Consider the following 27,410-nt stretch of genomic DNA (forward strand, 5'->3'; position numbering starts at 1 on the left):
AAAGGCCGCTATTTTCCTTGTGGGTTTTTTCACAAATCACTTGGCTACTCTGCACGAGTTCAACCCAGACCAACGTCCGCTATGCGTAGATCTCATGAAGTCGTCAATCCATAGTTGAATCGATGCGGAGTTGACACCTATAAAGGGTTCAAGGCCTAGTGACATACTTGCAGAGTCTTCATTAGCCAGTTTATCAGCTAACCCGTTCCCTGTAATACTACAATGCTCAGGCACTCAAATAAGAGTAACTGTGTTGTATTTTGCAACACTGTTCGGTTTTAACGTACATTCACCGACTCACTTCGAAGAGCAGCGTGGGTTGGAAAGGGTTTTCAGTGCTGCTTGACTGTCACTACAAATTCCAAAACTGCCACCCCACCAATTTATACTTCCGACTGAAGCTAACGGCAGGCACCCGATTATCCACTGGTATCGAGAACAGAGTGCGCCGCTCCGACAACTGGTAGGATATCTGACAGTGGCCAGCGCTTACTTCATTTCCCCAGACTCTATTTAACTTGCGCCTGTTTACGCCGCCTTCATCGTTTTCTTTCGAATTTGAAGATCTAGAGATTGCAAGTTCAGAATGGTTTTAAGGGCATCGTCAGATTTCGTACTCATGGCACCTGTGATACTCAAGCACACACTTCTCTGTAGCCTGTTTAGGGGTTTTACTCAGGAATTAACCAAGACAAGCAATAAAGCGCGTAAAGCTCAAAATCATAGTTTTTATTTAGTAAAAGTTATTTAAGCACAAAATTGGATGATTAATTTTGCGCCACTTTGTGCTTATACATTTAAATATTTTTAAAGGGGACATGATAAAGTTGTGAAATAATAAGAGGTTGGTTTTAAATTAATTGCACTAGGAAACAAAATAAATAAACATTTTTTTTGGTTTGGAGCTGGAAATATATAAAATAAAAAGTGACAGCTCAAAATGAAAATGTTAGGAACTAGACAAAAAATAAACAAAAAAAAAAACAACTAGACAAAAAAAACAAACAAAAAAGAAAAAAAAATTCAAAATTTTCAAATAAAAAAATTAACTAAAAAAAAGCAAAAAAAAAATTTTTGATTTTATTAAAAAAAAAATTTTTTTTTTTTTTCAAACACAGATTTTTTTATCGTTATTCGAAGATCGAAATAAAAAAAAGTAATTGCCGCGTACACTTCTGTTAGGTGTTTGGTACAGCTCCTCCTTTAATTTTTGGTATGCGTCTTAATGTTGTTCCACAAATGAAGGGACCTACAGCTTTAAGCTGACTCCGAACGTCAAATGGTTTTTGTTTATGAGGAGCTTTTTCATGGCAGAAATAAACTCAGAGGCTTGCTATTCCCTGCCGAGGGACCGCTATTAGAAAAAGCATTTTCTATTATTTGGATATTTCATGCACAGAGATTCAAACCTACGCACTCCCGAATGGTAGTCACGCACCACGAAGAACGAAGTACATAAGAAAAAAGGAGTCGTGGAAGTTTGGCATGAAAATTAATGTTACCAAATGTTGTTAACCTCAATGGCAACTCTGTAACATTGTGCCGCATTGTGTTGGAAAATCGGAGTGCTGCGACAGGTTTTCAACTGGCGTTTTAACTATTTTATCAACTTAAATGATGTTATAAACCGGAGGCGCTTCATAAGCAGTGTTTGTCCACCATACCGCAAGAGTAAACATAATGCAATTGTTGCTGAACTATTCACATTAGTTCTGAAAAAGTGATCCCTACGTTGGCCAGATCAAGACAAGTTTAACTCAGGTCCTTACTTAAGGCGCCACCGTGAAGGTCCTGCAATATTTTTTCTTCTTTCAATTTTGACAAAATCAACTGAAATCTGTATTTAAGACAGAATCACTTCAGCTGAGCCTCAACTCGCCTATTTGATGAGTCTTAATTGCTTTTCCTGTATGTCTTCTAAGCACTTGATATTTGTGCTCGACTTGATAATGAAAGTATTAAAAACAGGTACCCGCTATGTATACAAAAAAATAGTTTAAGCTTTCGCTTCTGCATAGCTGAAGACTTCAATGCATGATAAACCTAGTAAATATCTAGCAGTCAGCGTCAAAATAAAGTATACACCACTCATGAATATGTTTTGACTACTTATTCCTTTATTTTGTAATTTGAATTATTTTTTTATAAAAATATAGTGCATGCCACAACAAGCACCATATAAAGAAAAGCTTCGAGCTTTGCATAAAATTTATAACAATTTGGCAATTTCAAACTTGTTACTCAGAATTTTCGGGTATGCAGTTTTATGGCTCATTGACTTTTTGGAAATTTTTGGAATAAAGTGCAAGTTTCAAGTAGATCAAAAATCACACTGATTTTTGAGAATTTTTTTCGGACGCGGTCTTGTGCATTACCCCCATTTAACGCCTACTGCAAATTTTTTTTATGTGGAGGAAAACACGGTAAGTAACATATATAAAGATACAAAAAATATCAAAAAATAATAAACAAAAATATTATATAAGAGATAGCTAGACCTGTGAGAATTTTCCAGATTCTTTGGCAAATCTTAAAATATCCTCCGGTTTAAGAGAACGAATTTTACTCATTCTCATCAGATTTGAACCCAAAATTCATAGCCGTGCTTTAGCAAAGGCAAGACACTCACAGAGGAAATGCTCAGTGCTATACGCCACCTCCAAACAAGGCAGGCAAATTGGGTCCACAATGATTCCAATGGTGGACATATGCTGACCCCATAGATTGTGTCCTTTAGTAGAAAGTTCCACAGTTCTTTGTTCGGGCTTGTCACAAAACATTTCGCAGTTCTGCAGGTTGTAGACCGGACCCTCGCTCTTTATGCGCATTACATAGATAATCGGTGAACCAATTCATGCCTCCTCTTATTCCTACACTGTTATTATACTTTGAATTACATTTCGGAATAAACAGTGTTTCGGGGAAAGTTATCTTAGGTACTTAAGAAGACTATTATTTAGGTTATTTCTGATTAATTTGGTTGATAATGACAATATATCCAAAACTTAACCGTTTTCGAGATATTCGGCTTTAAAGATTACATGTTAGTCTGGCATATTTGGAATCTGCAATCATATCCAATTTTTTTTTTTCGGGACAGACTAGCAGGTACAGCACTCAGACATAATTAAGTCCATTGTATTGCACTCGGGTTCCGTTTTTAATTTTTTTTAAATCTACCCGACGTCCGAAGAAATCTGAGTAGATCTAGTGGTGCCAAAGAGCCAATGTAGTGGCTTTTTTAAACATCAGTGCTAAAGACCTCAAGCCTGATTCGAGCGAAGGCTGAGCAGACGCACAAAAAGTGGTCCGCCGTCTCATCCTCCTCTCCACATGCTGGGCAAAGTGCACTGTCTGAGATGCCAACCTTTTCCATGTGCTTTGCCCATAGAAAGTGGCCCTTCATCAGTCCAAACAGCCTCCTGCTGTTTCCTCTGCTTAGCGACAGGAGGAACTGCGACAGTCGGTCGGACATGCCAGGTAACATTAGTTTTGCCCAATACTTCCTCATTTATCCGAGGAACAAAATGGCTTCAATATGGGAATTAGAGAGGCGAACTTATACTAGTAGGCCCCTCTACATTCTCACGGAGACTGGCAACTACCATAACCTAACCGAACTCAGAACAAGGGTTCGATTTTTGTGGGTGGAAACTATTTTGCAAATTCTTTAAAAAAAAAAAAGCATATCTTTTTAGCTTACCAAACCAAAAACGGGTTTTGAATTAATCAGAAAAGACCTAAATAACATAGTGATGTCCTTAAGTATCTAGAATGATTATGTAAGCAAAGTTCTGTTGTAAGATGTAATCGTTAAACCCGTATATTCGCCAAATATGAAATCTTTAAAAAGGTTGAAGTCACCTTCTGACTTATCGGATAAATAAATAAACAAACTTTTTATATTTGGGATGAAAATAGTCTTCATGCGACACTCGAGTTCTGATAGCATCTCAGCAACACTTTTTGGTGCGGTTTGCATGCTGGAGGCATCATTTGTCCAACCTTTTCAAAACTGGGAACCGAACTAATTGCATCTTTGATAGGAGTACTAAGGGCAAATGGACAGCGACCTTTGGGTCTCAACACACAACATCTGTACTCTGTTAGGACGAAATTTCGGTCTGTTCTCAAGATATGGGTATGCCCTCTATAAGAATTCATTTCACTGCTAAGTACTAATTTTTGTGAGTTTGAGTTGATGCGTGAATGCCATTCTGAAGCGCAAGCGTTTGATACGCCAAGCCCGAAGCACCAATTGATAGAAAAAGTTTTTTCTAATAGCGACAGCTACTCGGCAGACAACGGCAACTCTACGAATAGGATTTCTGACTTGAAATAGATTCTCACATAAAACTATCTGCCGTTTAAACTGTAGCTCCCTCTGTTTGTGGAAAAACATCAAGACGCTTATCTCAAATGGGAGGAGGAGGAGCTCAGCCAAACCAGCTAAATCGAAAACTTGGAAGTCAACGTACGGCACGTCATTAGCGAGATAAGGTCGGTTATTCTCAAAAATGTAGTGCAAAATTCGGTCGACTGAACGGCATTGCTAAAACACAGCCAAAGTTGTCATTATATGGTTGGAGTTATATATTTAGAAATTTCGTTAGTTATTTGATATTTCGCTTCTCACGTCTCTAAAACGAAACACCTTTTAGAAACTAGGAAGAAAAATGTCACCCAAAAAAAACAAAAATTGCTATTCAAATACATTTGTGGCAATATAAGAGCGCACTTAATTGAATTTCCAATCGGTTTGTGGCGCTTATTCATTTCTACCGTTTTAATTTTTCTTGTTTGGATTTTTTTTTTTTTTTGTATTTTTTACTCACCGCACTGAGAATGCACTGCGGCGTGTCAGCTCTATCTCCTCCTTAACGTGGCGAAATGAACGCTTCTGCTGATTCTTCTCACGATCAAAATCAATCGACATAACACGTTCCAACGGCTGATGGCAAATGATGTCGCGATCCGACACGGATTTCATATTCCGTATTACATACGTGCCGCCGAAACGTGAATGGCGCACTGTAGGCGGTTTGGCTTGATACCGTTGACGTTCACGACGGCGGGCTGCCAACAATTCCTGTTCATCGCGTTGCTTCTCGGTGATGCTGCGTTGTAACGATGCATCCGCCAGGGATTCGGCTGTCTGTTAAATAGGAAATTAACGTCAGTTGCACACGCAGTATTTTATGGCAGCTATGTGGGTTCATAAGAGTTGAGAAGGCGAAGGAATAGGAGCAGGAGGAGTTGCAGGAAGATAGGGAAAAATATACAAATATAAAATAAGGCACACACACCATGCAACTGCAGGATAGTGTAAAGGTATGAGGTGGCAGCTTAGTTGATGCTGCGTAAGTGTGATGGTTGCAAGCTGCAGCAAGAAATCTGCGTTACGTTCGCAATTATGTGCAGCTGGCAACGCATGAGGTGCAGACGCGTTTTACTGGTTAGTGTTACAGCTATCAGCGTGCAAAGTTATGCGTCGCTCAGCAGGATTTAATTGAAAAGTTGATGGCTGAAACGGTTTAAGAGCGATCACAACACGACGACGCGGATAACTTTGGAAATGCATATAGTTTAGAAATTCGTGATGGCTGGACGAGGTGTTTTAGCGCGCCACAAAGTGGAATTAGCTAATGATAAAGGATGCCACATGCTGATGGTCAGCAGCTGCAAGCGGAAATGTTGCGGTGCAAATGAAAAAGTGCTTAAATTAATTGAAGCAAATTTTTAGGTAATGAGTATTTTAAAGTGGCCCCGGGTAGGCCATGACAAAATGAACAATTAAGCACAATTATGGAGTTACTTAGTAAATAATTCTTTAAATATTTGATGTTGGGTAAATCAGTACTCAAAACCTTGAACCAACATAGACTAATAATTTATAAAGAATGGCCATTTTCCGGCTTGCGTCACAAAAGTTCAATTCAGATTGGTTTTCGCTCCGCTTTGGATAAAAAAAACGTCGAACTTTAAAGAACATTTCCTTAATTTTTGTTTGCCTCAAACCTGCATAAACTTTTAGTTTTTGTATTATAATATTTTTTGAATACTTGTATCAAAGCTTCTGTTGAAAGAAAATTGATTGCTGTGAATTACGCATCTGCAAATATCAACCATTTCGATAAAATTGAGCGGGATTTTAGGATCACTGATACTTCATTGCTTGCGCGTCCAAAAATTTGTAAAAACGGAGTAAATCTGTCCGTATTAGATGACAGTAATTTATTCCTTCTCCCTTAACCCTTTTTCATCATTCGGCGAAATAATCCGCGAATAAAAACTCTCTCTTATCACTAAGAGAGGAATAATCCGGAATGAATTATTATTATTTTTTTTTGTTAAAGTTTGAGGAAAATAAATAATTTTTATAATTTTGTAACATTGCTTTTCTTTAGAACAAGGAGTAAAAGTCTAAAGTAAAAGCCAACGGAAGGTATTATGGACGCAAGGTATTTCTAGTACATCGCGCATTTCGAGCGCTGATGCAAAAGGGTTACGTATGGAAAATCAGAAAAATAACAGAGTTTTCCCAAAGCCGCGAGTACACACAAGTTCTCTCAATGCACATCCACACCACATTTTGCTAGATCTACGGGCACTTTGGAGTGGAGGGGAATGAAATAGCGGATGAGTGTGCAAGGAAAAGCTCTTAGCTCGACCGTAGGCGCGGGATATAGGACATTAGCATTCCTCTAAACGAACTGTGACTTGGGCATAATCGTGAAAAACAATAAAAGGTGGTATCTGGCTAGTAACTGCAGGGTCTCCAAAGCCATCTGGCAAAAATTGAATCTTGATAAAATGTCTGATTGCACACAACAGATCAACTATCAGGGTCCTCACAGGTGTTATAACGGGGAACTGCGCTATTGCTGCCCTAGCTAGTAGAATGGCTATACCTCGCAAAGACTTCTGCAGGAGTTGTGGAGATGAAGAAGAAATTGAGTCGGTACAAAACCTCATCTGTGAATGTCGCGCACTTTAAAGCAAATATCTTGGCGGTTATATCTTTGAGCATCTGGGAAATTTACAAAGCGTCTCCATGGGAGGGATTATTTACCTTCTTAAACAGATCTAAGTGGATTAAACAGCTGGCATCACAATGAGCCTTAGGACCAACAAGTGTCTTGCCTTAGTCAAACACCCTGGCTAACCTAAACTAACCTTCTGTGCATTGCTCGTTTTGGTACTTAAAGAGACATAAAGTGAGAGTTTTTAAATTAATTTCAATTATTTTTTTTACTACAAAAGCCATAGTAAAAAAAAATCCACCCATTTTCATCAATATTTCAAATTTTTTAATCAGAATTTCTGAAAAAAAATTTGAGTACGCGGTTTTGTAGCCCTCTAAATATTAGTCTAATAAAGTGCAAGTTTGAGATGACCCAAAATTTTCGTTGAATTTTTATAATTTTTCTGCCTCAAGGTTTATACAAAACAAAAAACAACCGATGCATTAGGTTTTTTTAGACCTTGAGTAGTCTGCGGTCAAAGATAATGGCATGGTCTTATAAGACAATAATATACTACGATCAGCTCTGGTATGGTGGCCAAAAGTAGACCAAACTAAGGCTCATATAACACTTAACAAGGTATACATAATAGCCTGTCTGAGCGTAACGGGAGCAATGCGAACATGCCCACAGTGGCTTTAGGAACTGGACTTATTCCACTCTATCTTGTAGCCAAAAGGTCGGCAGTCAGTGCAGCTCTAAGGCTTCCTAATCTATTCCATCTCAAAGAAGGCAATCTTACAGGACATGTAGGGATTTTGGGTTCAATCCTGAACTCTGAACGACAGTTCCTGATAGTCCACGACAAGATGGAAAGGAAACTAGAATTATCCAAGAAATTCAAAATGGTCATTAGTGATCGCTCAGCGTGGAGAAACAATGAAATATCCTTAAAACAGGGCGCACAGGAGTGGTTTACTGATGGGTCCAAAATGGAGGACGGTAGTACCGGCGCTGGAATTGTTGGACCACATTTCAAAAAAACATCAGCAATGGGAAAAACCACTTCTATTTTCCAGGTGGAGGCCCACTTCTTAGAGCTTTGTGCCAGAGAATGTCTACGGAGAGGCAGGCGCGGTGTCAATATTAACATTCTCTAGGGCCATGAAGGGAATAAAATTGCGGTCACTTTAGCGAAAAAGGGGGCAGACACCCTCTTCATAGGGCCTGAACCATTCTGCGGGGTAAATAACAGCATCAAAAGTGGCTTTCTACGCGAACAGGAACAACGAGACCTAATCGACTACTGGAGAGCCCAATCAGGCATGCGGCAGTCGAAAAGACTCATAGATCCACAACGGATAAAGGCAGAAGCAATCATTAACCTAAGAAGAAATGACATAAAACTTTACACTGAACTACTAACAAAACACTGTAAACTTAATTATCACATGAACAAGATAGGTGCGATAGAAATCGATTCCTGTAGACTCTGCAAAGAGGCACAAGAAACAACAGAACCCGTTCTATGCGACTACGCAGTAGTGGCACGACGCAGACTAAATTACCGGGGAAATGGGGCTATAGATCCAAACCTCCTGGTAGAAATCAAGCCTACAGCAGTTTTAGGATCTATTAACAACCTAAAACTGTTTGAGTAGGCAACATGGCTGCACAATAGATCTCTTCAGGTCGCAGTGCAAAAACAGCAAATCAATAATGAAAAACAGCAAATCAATAATTGAAAAAAAAGGTCAGAACTTATCGATATGTGGTAACCCTAGCATAATAGTACCACTCACTTCACTTATACTGTTGCTACTTAAGGCATAACTCCGTTTCTAAGCATTTTAAGTCTTATTTAGTTGGGAATTTAATTTGACTTGAAGATGATAAACTGCACAGCCAGCATATTTTATGACAACACTCGCCGTACTTCAACATTATTAAATGATTTCCAGCTATTCTCAATTTCTACCCCAACTTCCATATCTCCACTAGTCTCAATATCACCGCCACACTCAGTATCCACATCACTCAGCATCTGGCCCACTCTCGTTACCTGGCTTTACCCAATCCTCACCAACTTCTTTTGTCATTTGCAACTCTTTAGTGCCAAACTCTTCGCTCGACTCCATACACCGTCTACCCTTTTGTGACTGTCATACAACATCGCAACAATCTTTCAACTTCATTTTAACCTCCTCATGGCATACTCACTTGTTCGCGATAAAGCAGACACAAAATCTCTAAGCCGTGCAAATGAAACTGATGCTCATCCGGCGATGACACCACGAACAACACCAAATCCAGGAGGCCCGATTGATGCAGCGCCCAGATAACTCGGTCATGCAGACTGGCATCGTTATCGGCACGACATTCCGCCTCCGGGTTGGCTGGTACTTGAAGCACGTTTCGTATCAGCACAAGGACGCGTTCAATCATCAAGCTTTGCTCCTCGCTGCGTATCGCCCAATCCTGAAAATTAAAATCAAAATGAAAATGTGAAAAAAGTAAACAGCAATAAAAATGGTTTATAAATACAATGGCAAATAAAATGCGAAATAAAACAGAGGTGCGGAATTAAAATTTAGCAAGAAGTGCATTTGTTTTTTTTTTCTATGAGCAGTCCGACAAAGCGGTCTGGTTTCTATGCAAATCCCATGAATTAAGTAGCTACATAAAATTAAGTAAGAAACATGGAAATTTATTTTAAGTGTTTTTGCAAAAGCACAGGAAAAAATAGAAATAAAAATAAAAGGAGATGGGCGGCAGCTGCCTACTTTGTTGTTGTTAGGCCATTAAGCTGTTGTCAGGCGGAACGAATGTGCTATCATTAGTTAGGCAATCGTTATAAATCTAAAGTCGAAATCAATTTACCTCCGCCTAGGCGAAGGGGACAACAAAGCCGCTCAGCACCAAAATGACGGCGGGTAGTGGAAAATTAAAATACATTGAAGCGAAATAAAAACAATACGAAGTCCGATTTTTGCTCGCAAATAAGTTGCGCTTTCTGTTAGCTATAAAATGAACTAAGATATGAGCTGTGCGGCAGCCGAAAGTACTACCAAATGAAGTAAGTTGAGCAAAGTGCATGGAAAAAATGGCATCATACAGCACGCGAAAAAGATTTAGTATCAGAACCTTTTGACAAGTTTTGTTATTTTATTTACTTATTATTTAATTTCAATTATTTTTTTATAAAATCATAGTTCATGCTAAAATAAAAAGCATATTAATACGAGTTTCAAATTTTGTACAAGATTTATAAAAGTTCGGCGAATTATCAACAAAATTTCAAGATTTTTATTTAGTATTTAAAAAAAATTTTAGTACGCTGTTTTATACCTCATTAAATTTTAGTACAATAAAGTGCAAGTTTTAAGTAGCCCAAAATGATGATTTCTGATAAATTTCTTCCCCGGACGGTAATGCGCATTTTCTCCATGTAAAGAATAAACCACGTTTTTTTTATATGACGAAAATGCGCAACATCGCCAAAGTAAAAAAATTATAAAAAATTTGCGGACTTTTCCAGTAACTGCAAACTTGTACTACGTTTCACTAGAATTTAATGGGTTATAAACCTGCGTATCCATTTCTTATAATTCTTATTAAAAAGTGTGAGATTTTGATGAAGAATAGTCAAAATTGAGAAAAAAAATTGGGTCGATTTTTTTTTTGGTGGGCAGTAGATATACAACTTAGAAGTTCTATGGAGAGTTCTTGTATACCTTAAAGTCAAATCTACGGAGACAGCGCCCCACGAGGTAATTCGAACAATGGTGGGCTCTTTAGAACACAACAACAACATACCCCTCATAGCAAGAGTCAGAGATCTCGTTACTCGCGATACCCACATGTCTCGTGATCCTTGTTAGTAATAGGATGTTATGTCTGCCGACATAGTTCAGCCTGGATTTATAGGACTCAACTAGCCTTGAAGTGGTTGGAGGGCTGTCTCAGGTCATGAGCGTCGCTGCGGACACATAAAGATCTGCCTCTCCATCTGTTTTCCACAGGAAAGTTCATTGCTTCTTGAATAACATGCAACTTCGCTTGAAACACAGATGCGTGCATTCCAAGAGCAAAGTAAGTTTCACGTAGTCACCAGAACCGGAACCGTGCTGGGTCGTGGAGCCATCCGTAAAAATGATTAAACTTAATAGAGGTGGAGTAAAAGTGGTGGCGTACGCTGATGATGCGGTGGTAATGGCATCAAGACTGTGTCCTAACACGATCAATGGGATCATTCAAAGGGCGTTAGGTGGGCTCGAATCTTGAACCAACAGAACTCATGGTTTTTACTACCAAATACAAAATTTTACCCTATTACTAACTAATGGGCAAACTTTCCCTATTTCATCTAGCGCAAAGTTCTTAAGAGTAATCTTAGACTCCAAACATAGCTAGAAACTGAAGATTGAAGAGCCGATAAGGAAAGCGGAAATAGTTTTGTATGCCTGCAAACGTATGCTTGGAAGAATATGAGCTGTATGGCTTTATGGCTGTATAAGGTGGTTACACCACCAATTTTATCATAAGGATCAGTAGTTTGGCAGAAAACTCTAGGAAGAGATTACAACACTAAATTAATAGGCAGAATACAAAGATCAGGCTGTGCAATAACGGTCGGTACAGTTAAATCACGTCCTTGGAAGGCTCGTAATGCCTTCCGATAGAGTGGTTTTAGGTCGCTGGAGGCAAAATTTATAGTTCAAGGTTTCAAACATAGTGCAAAATTTAAAAAACTTCAAAAATTTCAAGCTTTTTAATCGCAGTTTGTAGAAAAGTTTTGAGTTTGCAGTTTCAAATGTAAGTTTGAAGTGGATCAAAAAGCGCGTTGACTTTTCAAAAGAAATGTTTAACATTTTCTTCTGACAAAATAAATTTCAAGCATTTGTTGTTATACCAAACTTCAATGAGCGATAAAACTGCATAACCAAATTTTTTCTAAAAGTTCTGAATAAAAACAATTCTGAAATTTTGATGACAATTTGTTCAATTTTTTTAAATATATTTGTTATCGTACGACGACCTACATATGTATGTATATTTGAAAAAAAAAAAAAATATTTAAAAAATAAAAGAATTTGAAGATTTGAGTTATATAGTTTTTGTCGTACGACGATATATATTTGTAAAACAAAACTTAAAAAAAAAGAAAAAAAAAATACAAAATTCTTTTAATAAAAATAAAATAAAAAAATTGTAAATACGTTTAAAATTTTGAGTACATATATCAAATATAATTATTTTTTTAATAAAAATAAAATTAAATTAAATTTAAAATAATTAAAAAAATGTTGATAAAATTTTTAAAAATTTTCTGCAAAGTTCTAAATTTTGAGTTTTATAGTTTTTGTCGTGCGATGAACTATATTTGTAAAAACAAAACTGGCAAAGCAATTGCAGCGAAAGCAACGACACGCATGGATGCTATATCGAAATGGAATAAAAATCTTGACCATTCGGCCATACTGAACAGGAACACTGTTATCTCTTCCGACATAGACTATCATGTAAGTCTTCCATCACCACCCTTGCTATTCTCCTGTTCACTCCCAACTAGGAAAGAATGGAAGACAAATCTTACCGAAATCGATGGCCCTCTGATTATATATACAGATGGTTTAAAACAAGACGGTAAAGTGGGATTTGGAATCTTTTCCAATTCCCCTCACATCAATCTATCATTTAGATTACCCGACTACTGTAGCGTATTCCAAGCGGAAGTATGCGCTATCTGGTATGCTGCGAAAACTCTCTTAGAAAATAGAATATCACTAGAGGATATCCGCTTTTTCACCGACAGTCAAGCGGCCGTTCGAGCACTCAGCTCCTCTTATACCCACTCAGATGTGGTTCGATCCTATCTCTTATCTCTTAACGAGATAAGTGTTCAGAATTCTGTCCAAGTTATCTGGATACCGGGTCACAGTGGATTGGAAGGTAACTGCAAAGCTGATGAGCTCGCAAGAGTTGGAGCTGCGTAATCAAATGTTAGTAACTTACCCACAACCCACATTCCGCTCTCAACATGTAAAATGCTCATCGATCGAGAATTTCATAGCATTGCTGATCGGAGGCGGCGAGTGGAAACTACTTGCGTTACGACCAGACAAATCTGGCCATCCTACAATCTGAAACAGACAAAAACCCTTAAAGGTCTTTCGAAACACGAACTAAGGCATATAATATCTCTTATCACCGGCCACTGCCTTTTGGGCACTCACGCACGTCGGCTCGGGGTTCCTCAAAACGACCTGTGCAGATACTGCGAGGACGAAGATGAGGAAGTATCGAGCAGACATTTGCTGTGAAGTTGAAAACAAAAAAAAAATAATCACAATTCTTTTAATAAAAATAAAATAGAAAAATGTAAAATAAATAAAAAAATTGCGTAATTTTATTGAATTTTTCAAAATTTGACATTTTGAGTTATATAGTTTTTGTATTTAATAATTATAATAAATTTTTTTTTAATAAAAATAAAATAAAAAAATTTTAAATAATTAATAAAAATTTTGAAATTTGTTGAGAATTATTTAGAATTTTTCAAAATGTTGACAAAATTTGATCTTTTGAGTTGTATAGTTTTTGTCGCAGGACGAACTATATTTATATAAAAAAAACTTATAAAAAATAAAAATAAAAAAATAAAAAAAAATTAAATGGTTTGTCTAATAAAAATAAAATAAAATATTGAAATTTGTTATAGTTTTTGTCGTAGGACGAACTTGTATGGAAAAATAAAAAAATTAAAAATTTTTTTTTTTTAATAAAAATAAAATTTAAAAATTAACGCATAAAATAAAAATAAAATAAAATATTGAAATTTGTTATAGTTTTTGTCGTAGGACGAACTTGTATGGAAAAATAAAAAAATTAAAAATTTTTTTTTTTTAATAAAAATAAAATTTAAAAATTAACGCAAAAATGTTCAATAATAAAAAAATTTTAAAAGAGTAAAAAAATTAAAAAAAAAAAAAAAACTAAAAAAAAAAAGTTTGTAATAACATGTATTATATGTGAAAAAATATTTAAAAAGTCAATACTCGGCACGCTGCTATTATTTCGAGCACAAATGTAAGCAAATGTATGTATGTATTTAAGTAGCTCGAATTGCGAAAAAGTTAATAACGTATTTGTTAGTTATGGCGATTGCTTTAGCTCAGAAAGTGAAATGCCTTCCAAAGCGGTCAATGATACGCACACCCATAGGAGTGAGCTTTTTCTCACACCTATACATCACGTCGCCCATACACCTACTAGAAGACGTTTACCAACTCGGATTCAGATTCTTGTTATCTATGCTACTAATGTATTACTGTTATTTCAGACTGTAGACTAGGAGTACAGTTAAAGTAATGAAGTTAAAATTTCGTAATAAAATACGTGGACAACCCTCTCGGAACTGGAGTACATAGAGAACAAGAATGACGTCGAACAAAAATTTAGCTACTGATTAGGCAAGTTGGATCATCGAGTATAGCAAGCTTTCAATTAAATTCAGAGTGAAACAAACAATCCGCTAAACAATATACAAGTTGGCGTAAAATTAATCACCCAATCGGAAGATTTATGGTACAATTATTTCAAATGGCTTCGTACGACAATCATATTTGCCACTTCTGAATTGAACAGCTGCAGTGGACAAACAGACAATGAAAGCTGCGCGTAAGGGTCAAACCAAAGATTTCTATCGTTTAAAACTGTTTTTTTATTCATTTAGTAAAAGTTCTTCAAAAGCAATATTGGATGTATAATTTTGCGCCACCATGAATTTAAGGCGGAACGACTAAGATACTTAAACTTTTTCTACATTTTTTAATGAAAACATCATATTCTTGAGATTATTGTGTCAACATTTCAAGTTGTTGCGAGCTAAATTGACGAAGTTATGAGTGTTTAAGCGTCCTTTGCTCCAGGTCGGGTTTCTATACCTGCGCGTCTTTAAAGCATTTTTTCTGCAATTTCTCAATTTTGAAATCCATATTCACCATAACTCGGGCCTCTTATGTGGTTCGGAGACCGGGCTTGTGTCTGACCACATAAGGCGACGTCTTCAAACGTTTGTGAACAAATGTCTCAGAATTACTTATATGTGTCGCAGCATTTAGCCGAGAACAATCTCCACGAAAAAGACGAAAATGGAATTGGATTGGACCTACTCCCAGTAGAGAAGACGATAAAGTTGCCAAAATGGATTTTCAATGGAATTAGCAAGGAAGTCGACGCAGAGGTTGCCCATGTCAAACTTGGATGGCCAGTGGAAAATTTTCTTTTTTGACCCGTAAAAAATCGGTTTTTTGGCTGCCAAGTGTTCCCAAAAATTTACTTCTTTAAAAAATTCATTTTGATTTTTTTGTTTCAAATGATTCTGTTGTGAGTTGACATACACCGCAAAAGGAGCTATTTTCGAAGCGCCTCCGGAGCTTTAGTGTCATCGCTCAATCTTTAATGTAATTGCAATGACACTAAAATGATAGAACATGTTTTTTTAAGAGCGGGCGCCCAGCAGTGATCGGCTGGCAAAAGTCCAACAAAGAATGCAAGTAATGGAACATTACAGTTTATCCACTCAAGTAGAATTGGACATTCGACGATGCCACTAACAACATTAAAAATAAATGAAAGTGAAAGGACTGCCCTTCTATTTTCTGGAGATTGTCGAGTAATTGATATTCTTCTTCTTCTTGTTCATTGGCGCGATAACCACATACGCGATTTTGACCGAGTTTAACAAAGTGCGTCAGTCGTTTCTTTCTCATGCTAACCGGCGCCAGTTGGACACACCTGATCTTCCAACGCAAAGGAGTCCTTCCTCTTACTCGGTTACGACCAGCTGGTACCGCATCGAATACTTTCAGAGCCCGAGCGTTTGTATCCATTCGGACGACATGACCAACGAAGCCACTGGATCTTTATTCGCTGCGCTATGTCTATGTGCTCGTAAAGCTCATACAACTCATTGATCCATTGCCTACGATACTCGCCGTCGCCAGCGTGCAAAGGTACAAAAATCTTCCACATAAGCTTTCTTTCAAGCACTCCAAGTGTCGCTTCATCGGATGTTGTCATCGTCCAAGCTTCTGCGCCATACGTTAGGACGGGCATGATGAGAGGATTGTAGAGTGTTAGTTTTGTTCGTCGAGAGAGGACTTTACTGCTCAATTGTCTACTTAGTCCAAAGTTACACTTGTTGGCAAGAGAGATTCTGCATTGGATTTCAAGGCTGACATTGTAATCAGTGTTAATGCTGGTTCCTAAATAAACGAAGACTCTTACAAACTCTTACAAAATCATAACTGTCAACAGTGACGAGCGTGCGAAGTGGGCCCACTGTTTGTTCGTTCGTTTTGTTTCTTTATCCAGTTCGTAGAAGGCCGAACTAACAGCGCGGAATTAGCATTAACCGAGAATCATGGTATGGAACAAGGGACTCAAATCGTGGGGAACGGCATGCCTGTTTAAGAAATATTTCTTGAACGGCGCACAATTCCTTTTATCGAAAATTGCTGGGAAGGTCTCCAAATCATAACAGCGTACACTAAGTGAGAGCGAAAAAGAGCCACAGAGAACACAGACCAAATAGGTATACGGATCAGAAAATTGGGATAAGTACGCAGAATTTCTCAATTGATGGTATCGATCTCGAAGATGTTTAATCTTTTTGATATTTAGGCAGCGTTATATCGTTCTCGGCAGGTTCGAGCGATGATATCAAAAGCCGAAAAAAGAAAGCTGTGACCGCATTTGGCTCTCTGCAAGCAATTTGGAATGCATCACACATTTCACGGCGCATTTTTAACTCCAATGTAACGTCGACTTTAATTTATGGTTGTGAAATGTGGAATGCGACATCAGCTGGCATAAGCCCAAAAAGAAGTGGACCTAAGATACTGCCTGGGGGGGGCACCTGAAGTAGCAACAAAGTGTTCCGATTAAACTTCATCTATTTTTACAATGCTCCGTCTGTCCGTCAAGTGTGACTTAGCACATGGGCTGAAAAGTCCCGGGGCCAACAAAGAAAATACGTTTTTTTTTTGTTCAAAATTAGCTTTTTTTTACACATGGGGACAAACTTGTTCACCGATTGATCGAAGTTAGAAGGAAAGGTTGGCGGAGGAGTATTTTGCGAGGAGCTCCCCATCAGACTCAAATTCACGTTACCGGACCACTGCAGTGTGTTCCAGTCAGAGGTAGCCGCAATCAAGGAGGCAGCTGATTGGTTGCTCATATGCGTACTAACGATCAAGAAAGTAAATATTTACTCCGACAGCTAAGCTAGGTTAGTGACGGTGCATACGAAACTGGTCAAGGAATGCTTGACCTCACTTGCGACTGCGTCCGAATTCTTTGACATAAGCCTCATCTGGGTTCCTGGTCACAGCGACATTGCGGGAAACTGTGAGGCAAATGAGCTGGCCAGACAAGGGACATGTGAGGTGATTTCCCCGCATAGGGAGAGAATTGGAATCCTCCTGACTACCTGCGGGCTGCTCCTGGAAAGACGGGCATCGCAACAACTAAACGAGCGTTGGGCAAGTACACAAACTTGTAAGGTCGCAAAATCCTTCTGGCCACGTGTGGGCCAGGGGCGCTCGGGCGAGCTTGACAAAATATCAGCTCTCGAATCTCGTGGGTTTTCTTACAGGTCACTATGCGCGAGGAATGCATGCTGTGAGACTTGGAATCACCTCGAGTCTTTTTTGCGCTGGATGTATAGAGGATGAGGTGGAATCATCTCAGCACCTTCTCCTTAGCTGCCCTGCTCTGGCGGGGTTAAGATCCAGGCATCTTGCCTCTTACTTCTTTGCCACGCTTGCTGATATAGCTGGCGCTGACATTAAAAACCTGATGGATTTCATCAGCAGCACAAAGCGTTTGACGCAAACGCAGCAAAGTCATCGTTCGTAAATCCACACGCTCCTAACCATCCCAGCACTACCTCTCCCCGCTCTCTCCCTGCATCCCATCGGTCTTTCTCTTTCACCTCACCTCCTTCATAATGCTATCACAAAAGACGAATCCATTTTTCTTCGTCCAAGTGTGCTCATTCCTTGGGCAACCATACCAACCTAACCTAACCTAGCTTTTTTCATATTCTCTAAATACCACTAAATGTGAATAAACTACCACTAAATGTAGCGCAAAAAGAAACCTTTAAAACATGCCTGTTTTACCGAGTTTCTGTAGTTCAAAATCAAATTTAAAATAGTAAATATTTTCTTCCCACTTTCCTACTGGCATATATAAAAAAAAACTTACCGCCAGACAAAAGCAACACTAAGGCCGAAGCGGATGTCACAATGCGATAAGGCAGCTGGAAAAGGAAGAACGAAACACGCAGCGATACAACATTGGGAGGTCAAAAAATAAGAAAGAAACCAAAATTAAGAAGAAAAAAGTGGTAAACTCAAAACAGACCCAAATGAAAGATAACAGCATGCAGAATGGAAAAGTGGAAAATCCCTTTGTATTGCTCCCTGGAGTGATATGACTGTCACGGCAATCGGCTCCAAATGAATTTATAGATTGGAGGTCAGCGTGTAAATTGGCAGCAGAGGCTAAACAAAAAGGAGTTTAAAAATATTTATTGCAGCCTTCTATGTACGCATAGAAAACAAAAGTGGGGAGATGTGAAGAGTAAATTTAAATAAGTTTTTTAAAAACTTTTATAGGTTGGAGTGGAGGCACACAAAAACTTTATATGTCCAAGATGCTTTTAGGTAGCAGTGTAGGCGCATGAATCTTAAAGAATTTCAATTAAACTTTTTGTTGCGAAATCCAATTGAAGTGCCCCACTTTATCGCATTAGCCAAGCATTCATAATTTGAATGCCCACTCGAAAAACGAGTGCCAAGGTCTTCTCACTTTCACTATTTCGTTAAGTGGCTACATTCAGTGTGTGCCACATGCAAATCTATATTTAATTTTGCGAAATTCGCGCTACTTAATTTCTCTCAATTTCTTTGAAAATTATTAATATTTGCATGCCCCAGTAAATATGTAAGAATTTAATGCTTTCTTTTCGTCCAACGAAAGCAGCCAAAGGAGCCAGAAGCCTGTGAGTGGCTTGGACAAAATAAACAGCCATCCAATAACGCAGCTGCAAGAGGAGCAACAGACTTTTGAAGTGCGTTGAATGCAGCAAGTGGCCACCGCAAAAATAAAAAAAACAACATTCTACACTTGGTAATTTCGAATGGGGCAAGCGGATGGTGGTACGCAGCAAAAATACTGGTAAATAAGTAAGCAAAAATTGCAGAGTTGCAGAGCCTTTTGGCGAATTAAAGCGAAGTACAAAAAGCATGTACAGAAAAAGAAGGAGTCAACAACAACAAAAAAGCTGAGAGCCAATACTCACAATATCGTTCGAAGGCAGGCGTATGGGTGTGTAAAGCGCAGAAGGGGGGCGTTTTCTATTCTATTTTTACTTGTTTTAAATTTGTTTGGCGTTCTATTTCTTTGAACATTTTCGCTTTGAAATATAGGCGCGTAGGAGGCCATCAATTTCGTGATGGAATGCAGGTAGGCGCTTGCCGCTATTGTGGGCCTAAATGTGTGCTTCCCATACAAAGGGTGATCAGATTGGAAGCACTTTTTCCAATAGGGGTTTTTCAACAGATCGCGCGAGACTGCTGTCAAACTAAGTACATAGTTTTTTTCAGTATTCAATGACAACGTTTAAAAATCTTAGAATTGTATTACGAAAATCGACGCAATGTGAAAAGTGTTCATCGCGCGCTCAGGCCAACTTACGGTTGTTCAGCGATGAGATCCATTTTTGGCTTAACGGCTACGTCAGTAAGCAAAATTGTCGTATTTGGGCTGAAGAGCAACCTGACGCCATTCAAGAACAGCCATTGCATCCATTGAAAACAACCGTTTGGTGTGGTTCCGCTGGTGCCTATGACCTAGAGGAATCATCGGCCCATATTTCTTCAAAGACGAGGCTGGCGCCAATGTAACAGTGAATGGCGAAAGCTATCGCGTCATGATAAACCACTTTTTGATACCGGAAATTGAAGCCCGTTATCTCCACAACATTTGGTTCCCCAAACAAGACGGGGACGGCGTTATTTGCCATAGAGCCCGTGCCGTACAGAAGCAATGGATTTACTGTGTCGTCGTTTCGGTGAGCAATTTATCTCTCGTCTCGGACCAGTGCGTTAGACACCAAGATCGTGTGATATCACACATTTGGAATTTTGTCTGTGGGTGTATATAAAGTCTAAATACTTTATGGATAAACCTGCTTCGATTGAAAGATTGGAAGCTAACATCACTAAAGTTAAAACGAGATACCGACCGTTTATGAATGGCTGAATTACGACGCAGTTGCGGCCAACATTTGAAAGGGACTATCTTTAATAAAGAAATGTTATGAATGGATCTACATAAAATTAATAAAGATTACCCAATCAATTTGCGATTTCGTTGTTCTATTTCAATTTAAAATCCGATTCCTCTAAATTTACCACGCCTTAAATCGTGTCAACATGGAAACTGATCTTTAAAAACCCTTACTGAATGAAGCAGAGGTAGACTCTCAAACTTTAAGATATACAGGGTTTGATTTAAAAGTAATGAGCCTTCCCGCGCGGAGCGACGTTGACTGCACCGCTATCGCCAGCGAACTGGGACCGGTTTCTAGTGGAAGGGGAAGGTCCAACGATAATTTTCCCCCACCAGCCGATTCGGTTGGCAGACGCTGAGACGCTGTTTTAAAAGTGTGTTAGGATTTTGCAGTGGCGAAAATGCAGCGATCGTTGGAGCAACGTCACTCGATCAAATTTTGCGTAAAGCTAGACAAAACAAGTACCGAAACCATTGGGCTACTCAAGGAGGCTTACGGGGACCAATGTCTGTCCAGTGCCCAGGTAAAACGGTGGCACAAGTCGTTCAACCCTCCCTACAGCCCAGACCTGTCCCCTCCGGACTTCTTCTTGTTCCCGCGCCTGAAAAGAAAGCTGAAGGGGAGGCGTTTCGACTCCATCGAGGCGATCCAAAAAGCTGTGACAGCCGAATTTAACGCGATTCCGGCGGATGAGTTTAAAAAATGTTTCCTGCAGTGGAAGGACCGCTACCAGCGGTGTATTGACGCTCAAGGATCCTATTTTAAAGAATATTAGTTGTATAAGCCAAAAGGTTTAATAAAACTGCTTAAAAAAAATAAGGCTCATTACTTTTCAATCAAATCCTGTTTTGTGCGCTCTACTCTTCACAATACCTCATCCAGTTCCAGTTCTTGCAATAAACCTAAGCTGGTACGGGGCTAGGTTGAGCTTATGTACCTCTCCTTCGGCTGTAAGGCTTACTACATCTCCGAGATGCTTACTACATTTCCTGGACATGGCATCGTATTCGAGAAGCAAGTATGATTATGTCTTTATGGCAGGTATCAGAGTCGACGGGAATCATCATAGACCATATCTTGATTTCGTGCTGATGGCTTCGCAGGCTGTAAGAATGTTCACAGGCTCAGTTGGTTCTTAAAGAAGTTCGTATTTTCTCGGGGTTACTAGGTGGAACATAGCGTATCCACAAATAGATTATAATTTAATTAAAGATAGAAATTTAGTTTGTCTCCAGGAATTGCCTGCTTTCTGCGCTTCTGCTTCAACACGTCGTCTCCAAGTGTTGACTGGTCTTCCGCGCCTACGGCTTGTTTGTGGATTCAGGTCTAACGCAGCTCTTATAATATCCTCCTGTGGTTTACGCAACGTATGACCGATCCAATTTCATTTACGACGCCGTACCTCGGGATCGATAGGTGTTGGTTTAGTTGCTGTCCAAGGGTCGGCGTTGCTTATGACTTTAAGTTGGTATCGAAAATTCTTAACTTCCTACGTCTGGATATGCGCGCCGATCTCCAAACTTTATTCAGCATGCCAAAGGCAGCACGTCCTTTTATTGTCCTGTATGGCTGTTGCTGACCCGCCATTTTTTTGTAATGACTAGGACTAAGTTGAATAACAACAGCGATATTACTCACACCTTAGAAGAGGTTTATAAGATGCTTGAATCTTTTTGTGAATGTAACTTCCCACTTCAATTCTGCAGCCTTAGCCTTTTACCTCTAAAGTGTGTTGTCCCACCGTCAGGATAGGTTCAGGTCCTATTAGTTCCAAGTCCGCAGTCCCTTCAGTCAATGCATCAGATACCACATGATCAGATATGCACTGCTGACCAAGGACCTCTATAAGCTTTATGCTATTGAATGGCCTAATGAGTTAAGTCTCTTTATACTAAATAGCTGCAGCGGATTTACACTCAACCGATAATGAAGCTTTGAATGGAGGTTGACTATCGCTCAAAATAGCTATCCGCTCTTTGCAGAAGTTATCTTTTTACAACAATAGAATGGAAGCGCCTATGCATGGGGGCGTTTTCAAGCTGTCTGCAGTTTTCTTTTAAGGGCATGGATACTCAATTTTGCTTTGTTGTTTAATTTAACCAGGCGCTTTTTTCAAAACTGATTACCTCTATGATATTACCTTTAGGGGGTAGTATGGTTAATTCGGTGTAAAACAAGCATATTTTTCGAAATTTTTTTTGTCGACACAGTTGATTTATTCAAAATTTTAAAATTACTTCATTATAAAGTCATATTTAAAGAATATTGTGTGAAATTTTCATTGATTTTTATGAAGAAATGAGTTGGTGGCAGCGAATCTTCGCGGACGTCTCATAAAAAAGTTTTATTGCGGTGTCCCTCAGAACTCATTACTGGATCAACTAAAATCAAAAAACCAAATTGATTTCATCAGCTAATAAAGTTTCGCAGGTAACAACGTCGAATTTTTTTTTTTTTTTTTTTAAATTTTTTAAAGCGCTTTGAAGTCAAAACACCGATTTTTCATAAAAAAAAACTTGAAAACTTTGTTGTTTTAAAATATGACAAAATTTAAAAAAAAAAAACTCGACGTCATTACCTCGTGAATAAAGTAAAGAAACAAAAAAACCAAATTTGAAAAGAATCGGTGCAGTAGATATGAATCTACAGTGGACACCGACCGTAAAAAAGGCAAGTGTGAGAAAAACGCGTTTAAAGATTTTCGGCAGCGTGAAATCCGGTTGGAGAGGTAGATACTTAATCCTTTGTGTCTTTGTCAATTTTACTTTAATGCACTTCAAACTTTCACACAATAATCTTAAGATGTTATAGAATAATTTAAAAAAAAAAAAAAAAAAAAAAAAAATGAAAAAAAAAAAAAATACCATACTACCCCCTTTAGGGAATTTGTCTGGCTGGAGCTGCAAGCTAAAAGTTTTCATATTTCTTTGGATTGCATGACGACCAATGGTAGCTAATTATATACATTTGTATGAAGGGCTTTACGCTATTGGTGAAATTCATCAAGTTTGTGATATTAAAACTGCAGTTGTAGCAAAAAAGTGGGAGCCTAGATGTCTGAATCTTAGCCCGACGAAAGCAGTACAACAAAGCAGAAGATGCTCAGATGATTCTACCTCATCCACCAGATAGCTTCTGCAGAAAAGACTTGAAGCAATCCCAAGTCACACCGCATGGATACCAAATTCCAGAGCTGCGGATTTGCTAGCCTCAGAAGTTCCCTCGAGTGCCCCTGACCTAGAGAAAGATCTCGCGACTTTGCACGTCTTCCAGCGCTATCGACAGAGCAGCTCGCAAGACTAGCACGAGCGCCTGAGATAAGCATCAAGACGAACCCAAACAGATGACAAATCGATATCGAGCAGCAATAATGCAACTTTCCGATGCATCTATTCATTGGTCATAAAGTGGTAATAGAGGGGTATTGAGGAGGCTATTGATAGTGTATAGCCCCTATAGGCAAGTCGGAATGAAACCTAGAAGCAGGTACCTGGGGTGTCTAAACAGCACAAATGTGGCTCCACCTTGATGAAATACTTTTAGCAGTCCCAGGGTGGAATCAGCCGAGAAGGAGCAATGTTATAGTGTTAGTGCCACATGCCACTGGTGTGACACATGCCTTTGATAATGTTTCTGGCATTTTCGACTTTAACATCTTCTGAAAAACAAAAACAAAGACCTGTGGTCTTTGGATTATCATGATATTCATCAATCTCAAGATATTCGGGGTACAGTTTCAGAATTTTTCCACCAGACACACCATTGTCCGTTGGTTGTTTTAAATGGGATCGCATTAATGAATTTTTCTTATTTTAGCTTGGCGTCCAAGAACAAGCCTAGGTTGTTGTGGCAGTGACAGTCCTTGGCCGAGTATAAATCTGAGTCGTTTCGGTAGAGTAGAACCCATTCTCGGACCTGGGTTGTTGTTGTTGTAGCACTTCACTAGGGAATGCAAGTGTGGTGTATTCACGGATCGTCATTGATCTTCTAACTCATCTAACGGTAGGCCCAGGAAACGTGCTGTTTCGACAGGTTGGGTCCATAGGAAGAAGGGTGTTAGGTGAGAGCGTTTAAGAGGGCATGTGAATAGGAGGTTAGTATCGTGCGGTGTACCTTCACACCCCGGACGTATGTATGATATATTGAGAACATCGGGGTCGATTCTGGATATGTAGGAGTTTAACCTGCTAGACTTTGGGTATTTCACCGCGCTATGTCGTCTTCGTCTCCGTTTAGAGTCATGTTGCTCATACCTGATAATATGAGTTTTCTAGGGATGAAGGGGATAATGGCTGTTTAGGTCGGGGTTTACATTGAGACCCTCCCCAGGTCTTTGTCAGTTTCAGAAGTTTTTGCAATGTATCGAAAAGGTATTCTCAAATTTTCCTCTTGCTATAATTACAGCATCGAACGCATAAACTTGACAACGGAAGTCATGGATGAAATGATTACTGATAGATAAGATTTAATAAATATGAGTACGCTTGAGCACATCTTCTACTGTGAATTTAGCACCCGCCAAATGCTTATTTGTGACTCCTTCATTATAAAAGTCTGTTGCCATGGCGCTGCGCTATGAATAGCAACTGGTTTCTGACTACAGTTCTGCTACTGCTGCGGCTGCACTGCCACTTTGGACGACAAATTGGAATTCACTGCTTCTCTTCTTTTTTTCTTTGTTTTGCTATTATGTTTTCAAACACTTCCCAAAAGCGAAAGCTCTCTGAATCAAACTACGAGTGAAGCAGCTGTGGCGTCAACCATTTATCGCTTCTTTTTTGTGAAAAGGCCAAATAGCCAAAATCAGCTGGGTGACTTTAGCACTTATCTAGAAAAAAAACGCCGTGTAATATTCCTGTCTGCTTACTGCCACATTGTGTGAATTCAGCCTTTGTTGATTTTGGTATTTTTTTCTTTGCTATGCTTAATTTAATCTGCGCATAGAGCAGGGATTTGTGGTTTAAATCTGCGTAGGTGGTGTGACGCTTTTGTAGTCGTGTATAAGGACGGCATTTCTACGTTTATTTGTGAATGCGTAGAGATTTAATTTTTTTTTTTTAATTAAATTTGTTTTTGCAGCTTGCGGTTGTTAATAAGTTTTAGAGCCTACTATGCTCGTGCACACATATAAGCATACGTGTGTATGTACGTCATATCTGAGCGCCTAAATGTTTGTGTTCTTTCCACTTACTTTGAGCTGTAAACGATTTAGCATTCAAAGCGACAAAAGTTCTCATTTTCGATGTGAAAAGTTTGTAAATTATTATGGCCACAAATGAGTTGATTTACGGTGTGTATGTGTGAGTGTGTGTATAGGTAGACATTCGGGTGTAGATGAGTTTGGATTGGGTGGTGAAATTTCGTTTCATTTATTATTCAGTGCACACACTTGGAAAGTAATTTTGGTGATTGTAAAAAATAGAGCAGGATTTTAAAAATATAAGTATGACAGGTATATGTTAGTATGTATGTGTGTATGTGCTTTGAGGAACAAAATTGGTACAGTTGCCTTTGAATTTTCGGCGATCTGAATCGATCCATACGGACGACATGACTCAGCCAACGTAGCCGCTGGATTTTTATTCGCTGCGCGAGGTCTATGACGTCGTATAGCTCATACAGCTCATCGTTCCATCGTCTGCGATACGCGCCATCGCCAACGTGCAAAGGTCCAAAAGTCTTCCGCAGAATCTATGGAGGATGGTTCCATATGTAGAAGTCCTCGCAATTGGGGAAAGTTACTGATTGCCATTCACTTGGAAGTGGCCTGCGCGATTCTTCTAACAATTGCCTGACTATCCTAGTAGACATATGCTTCGCTCGTATAGGGTGGGCCATGTAATTTGCTTTTTGAATCGGCTATAAAAAAAAACTAATCAATATTTTTTCAAACTTTATTTTTTATTTTGAAGATTGAACATTGTGATTTATGAATGAAAAATAATATAGTTCAAATGACTGCCACGACTGGCTTTACAGTAGGACATTCGATCAACCCAATTTTTCGATTGTTTGGGCTCCAATTTCATGAATGGCAACTTCGATTTCGTGTTTTAAAGCATCAATCGTCTCTGGATGATTCGCATAGCATTTGTCCTTAACGGCTCCCAACAAAAAATAGTCCAACGGGCTTAAATCACAGCTCCGAGGCGGCCAATGGATATCGGAATCCAAAAACGGTAGCCAATAGTTCGAGTGTAACTTTGGCAGTGTGACAAGTTGCACCGTCCTGTTGAAACCAAATGTCGTCCATGTCATCCTCTTCAATTTTTGGAAACAACTCGTTGAGCATGTCACGTTAACGCTCGCCATTTACTGTAACCACGGCTTCTCGCTCATTTTCGAAAAAAATGGCCCGATGATACCGCCAAACCAAAAACCGCACCAAACAGTGACTGGTTGTGGATGCATTTGCTTCTCTACAGTAACGTGTGGATTTTCTGAGCCCCAAATCCGACAATTTTGCTTATTGACGTAGCCACCGATGTGAAAATCAGAAAAGAAGAAGAAGACTCACCACTTTGGAAATAGGTTTTCAATATTTCCCAATTTTGCTCAAGCGTATAGCGTCCCATTTCCTAAATGTCAAACCTTTAAGTAAATTATGAACACATTTGACATGTCATTTGTGTTACCATTCTCAAAAAAATAGGTGGTTCAAAAAGCAAACGCTATATGGCCCAACCTGTAGTTAGGGATCTCTTTTTTCATAGATCAATAAGCCCGATAACTTTTGCCTGAAAGGCACTTTAGTGATCAGGGAAGCAAAAGGATGAACTGATGCCCAGCCTTTCAGAGTAAAACCCTTCATAGCACTGTTTAGAGTTTATTAAAATTAAGATTTACACGACCACAGAAATCTGTAGTAGTTGGAATAGTCGAAATAATTTCTAATATAGTCGAATGACCTTTATTGAATGTTTTTAGGAGGGCGAGCTCCCAGAGCCTCAATGCTGACTTGACTGAGCCTCAATGCAGCTTGTTGCTTACCATATACGAGGTATGTTCAAAAAGTATCGCGAATTTTATGTTTTTTCAAAAATTATTTTTTTATTCATTAAGGGGACAGATACCTGTAA

General features: G+C 38.9%; 1 protein-coding gene across 1 annotated transcript in view; it reads right to left on the bottom strand.

Moving 5' to 3' along the window:
• LOC129236331 (protein timeless homolog) overlaps positions 1-27,410 on the bottom strand; it is a 153,807-nt gene that overhangs the window by 117,581 nt on the left and 8,816 nt on the right. Inside the window, exons 3-4 of the mRNA XM_054870660.1 lie at positions 9,186-9,443; positions 4,836-5,155 (exon numbers count right to left, since the gene is read on the bottom strand). Of these exons, the coding sequence (XP_054726635.1) occupies positions 4,836-5,155; positions 9,186-9,443 (578 nt within the window). The remainder of the gene's footprint in view (positions 1-4,835; positions 5,156-9,185; positions 9,444-27,410) is intronic.

Source organism: Anastrepha obliqua, chromosome 1 (genome assembly GCF_027943255.1).
Source record: "Anastrepha obliqua isolate idAnaObli1 chromosome 1, idAnaObli1_1.0, whole genome shotgun sequence".
Lineage (NCBI taxonomy): Eukaryota > Metazoa > Arthropoda > Insecta > Diptera > Tephritidae > Anastrepha > Anastrepha obliqua.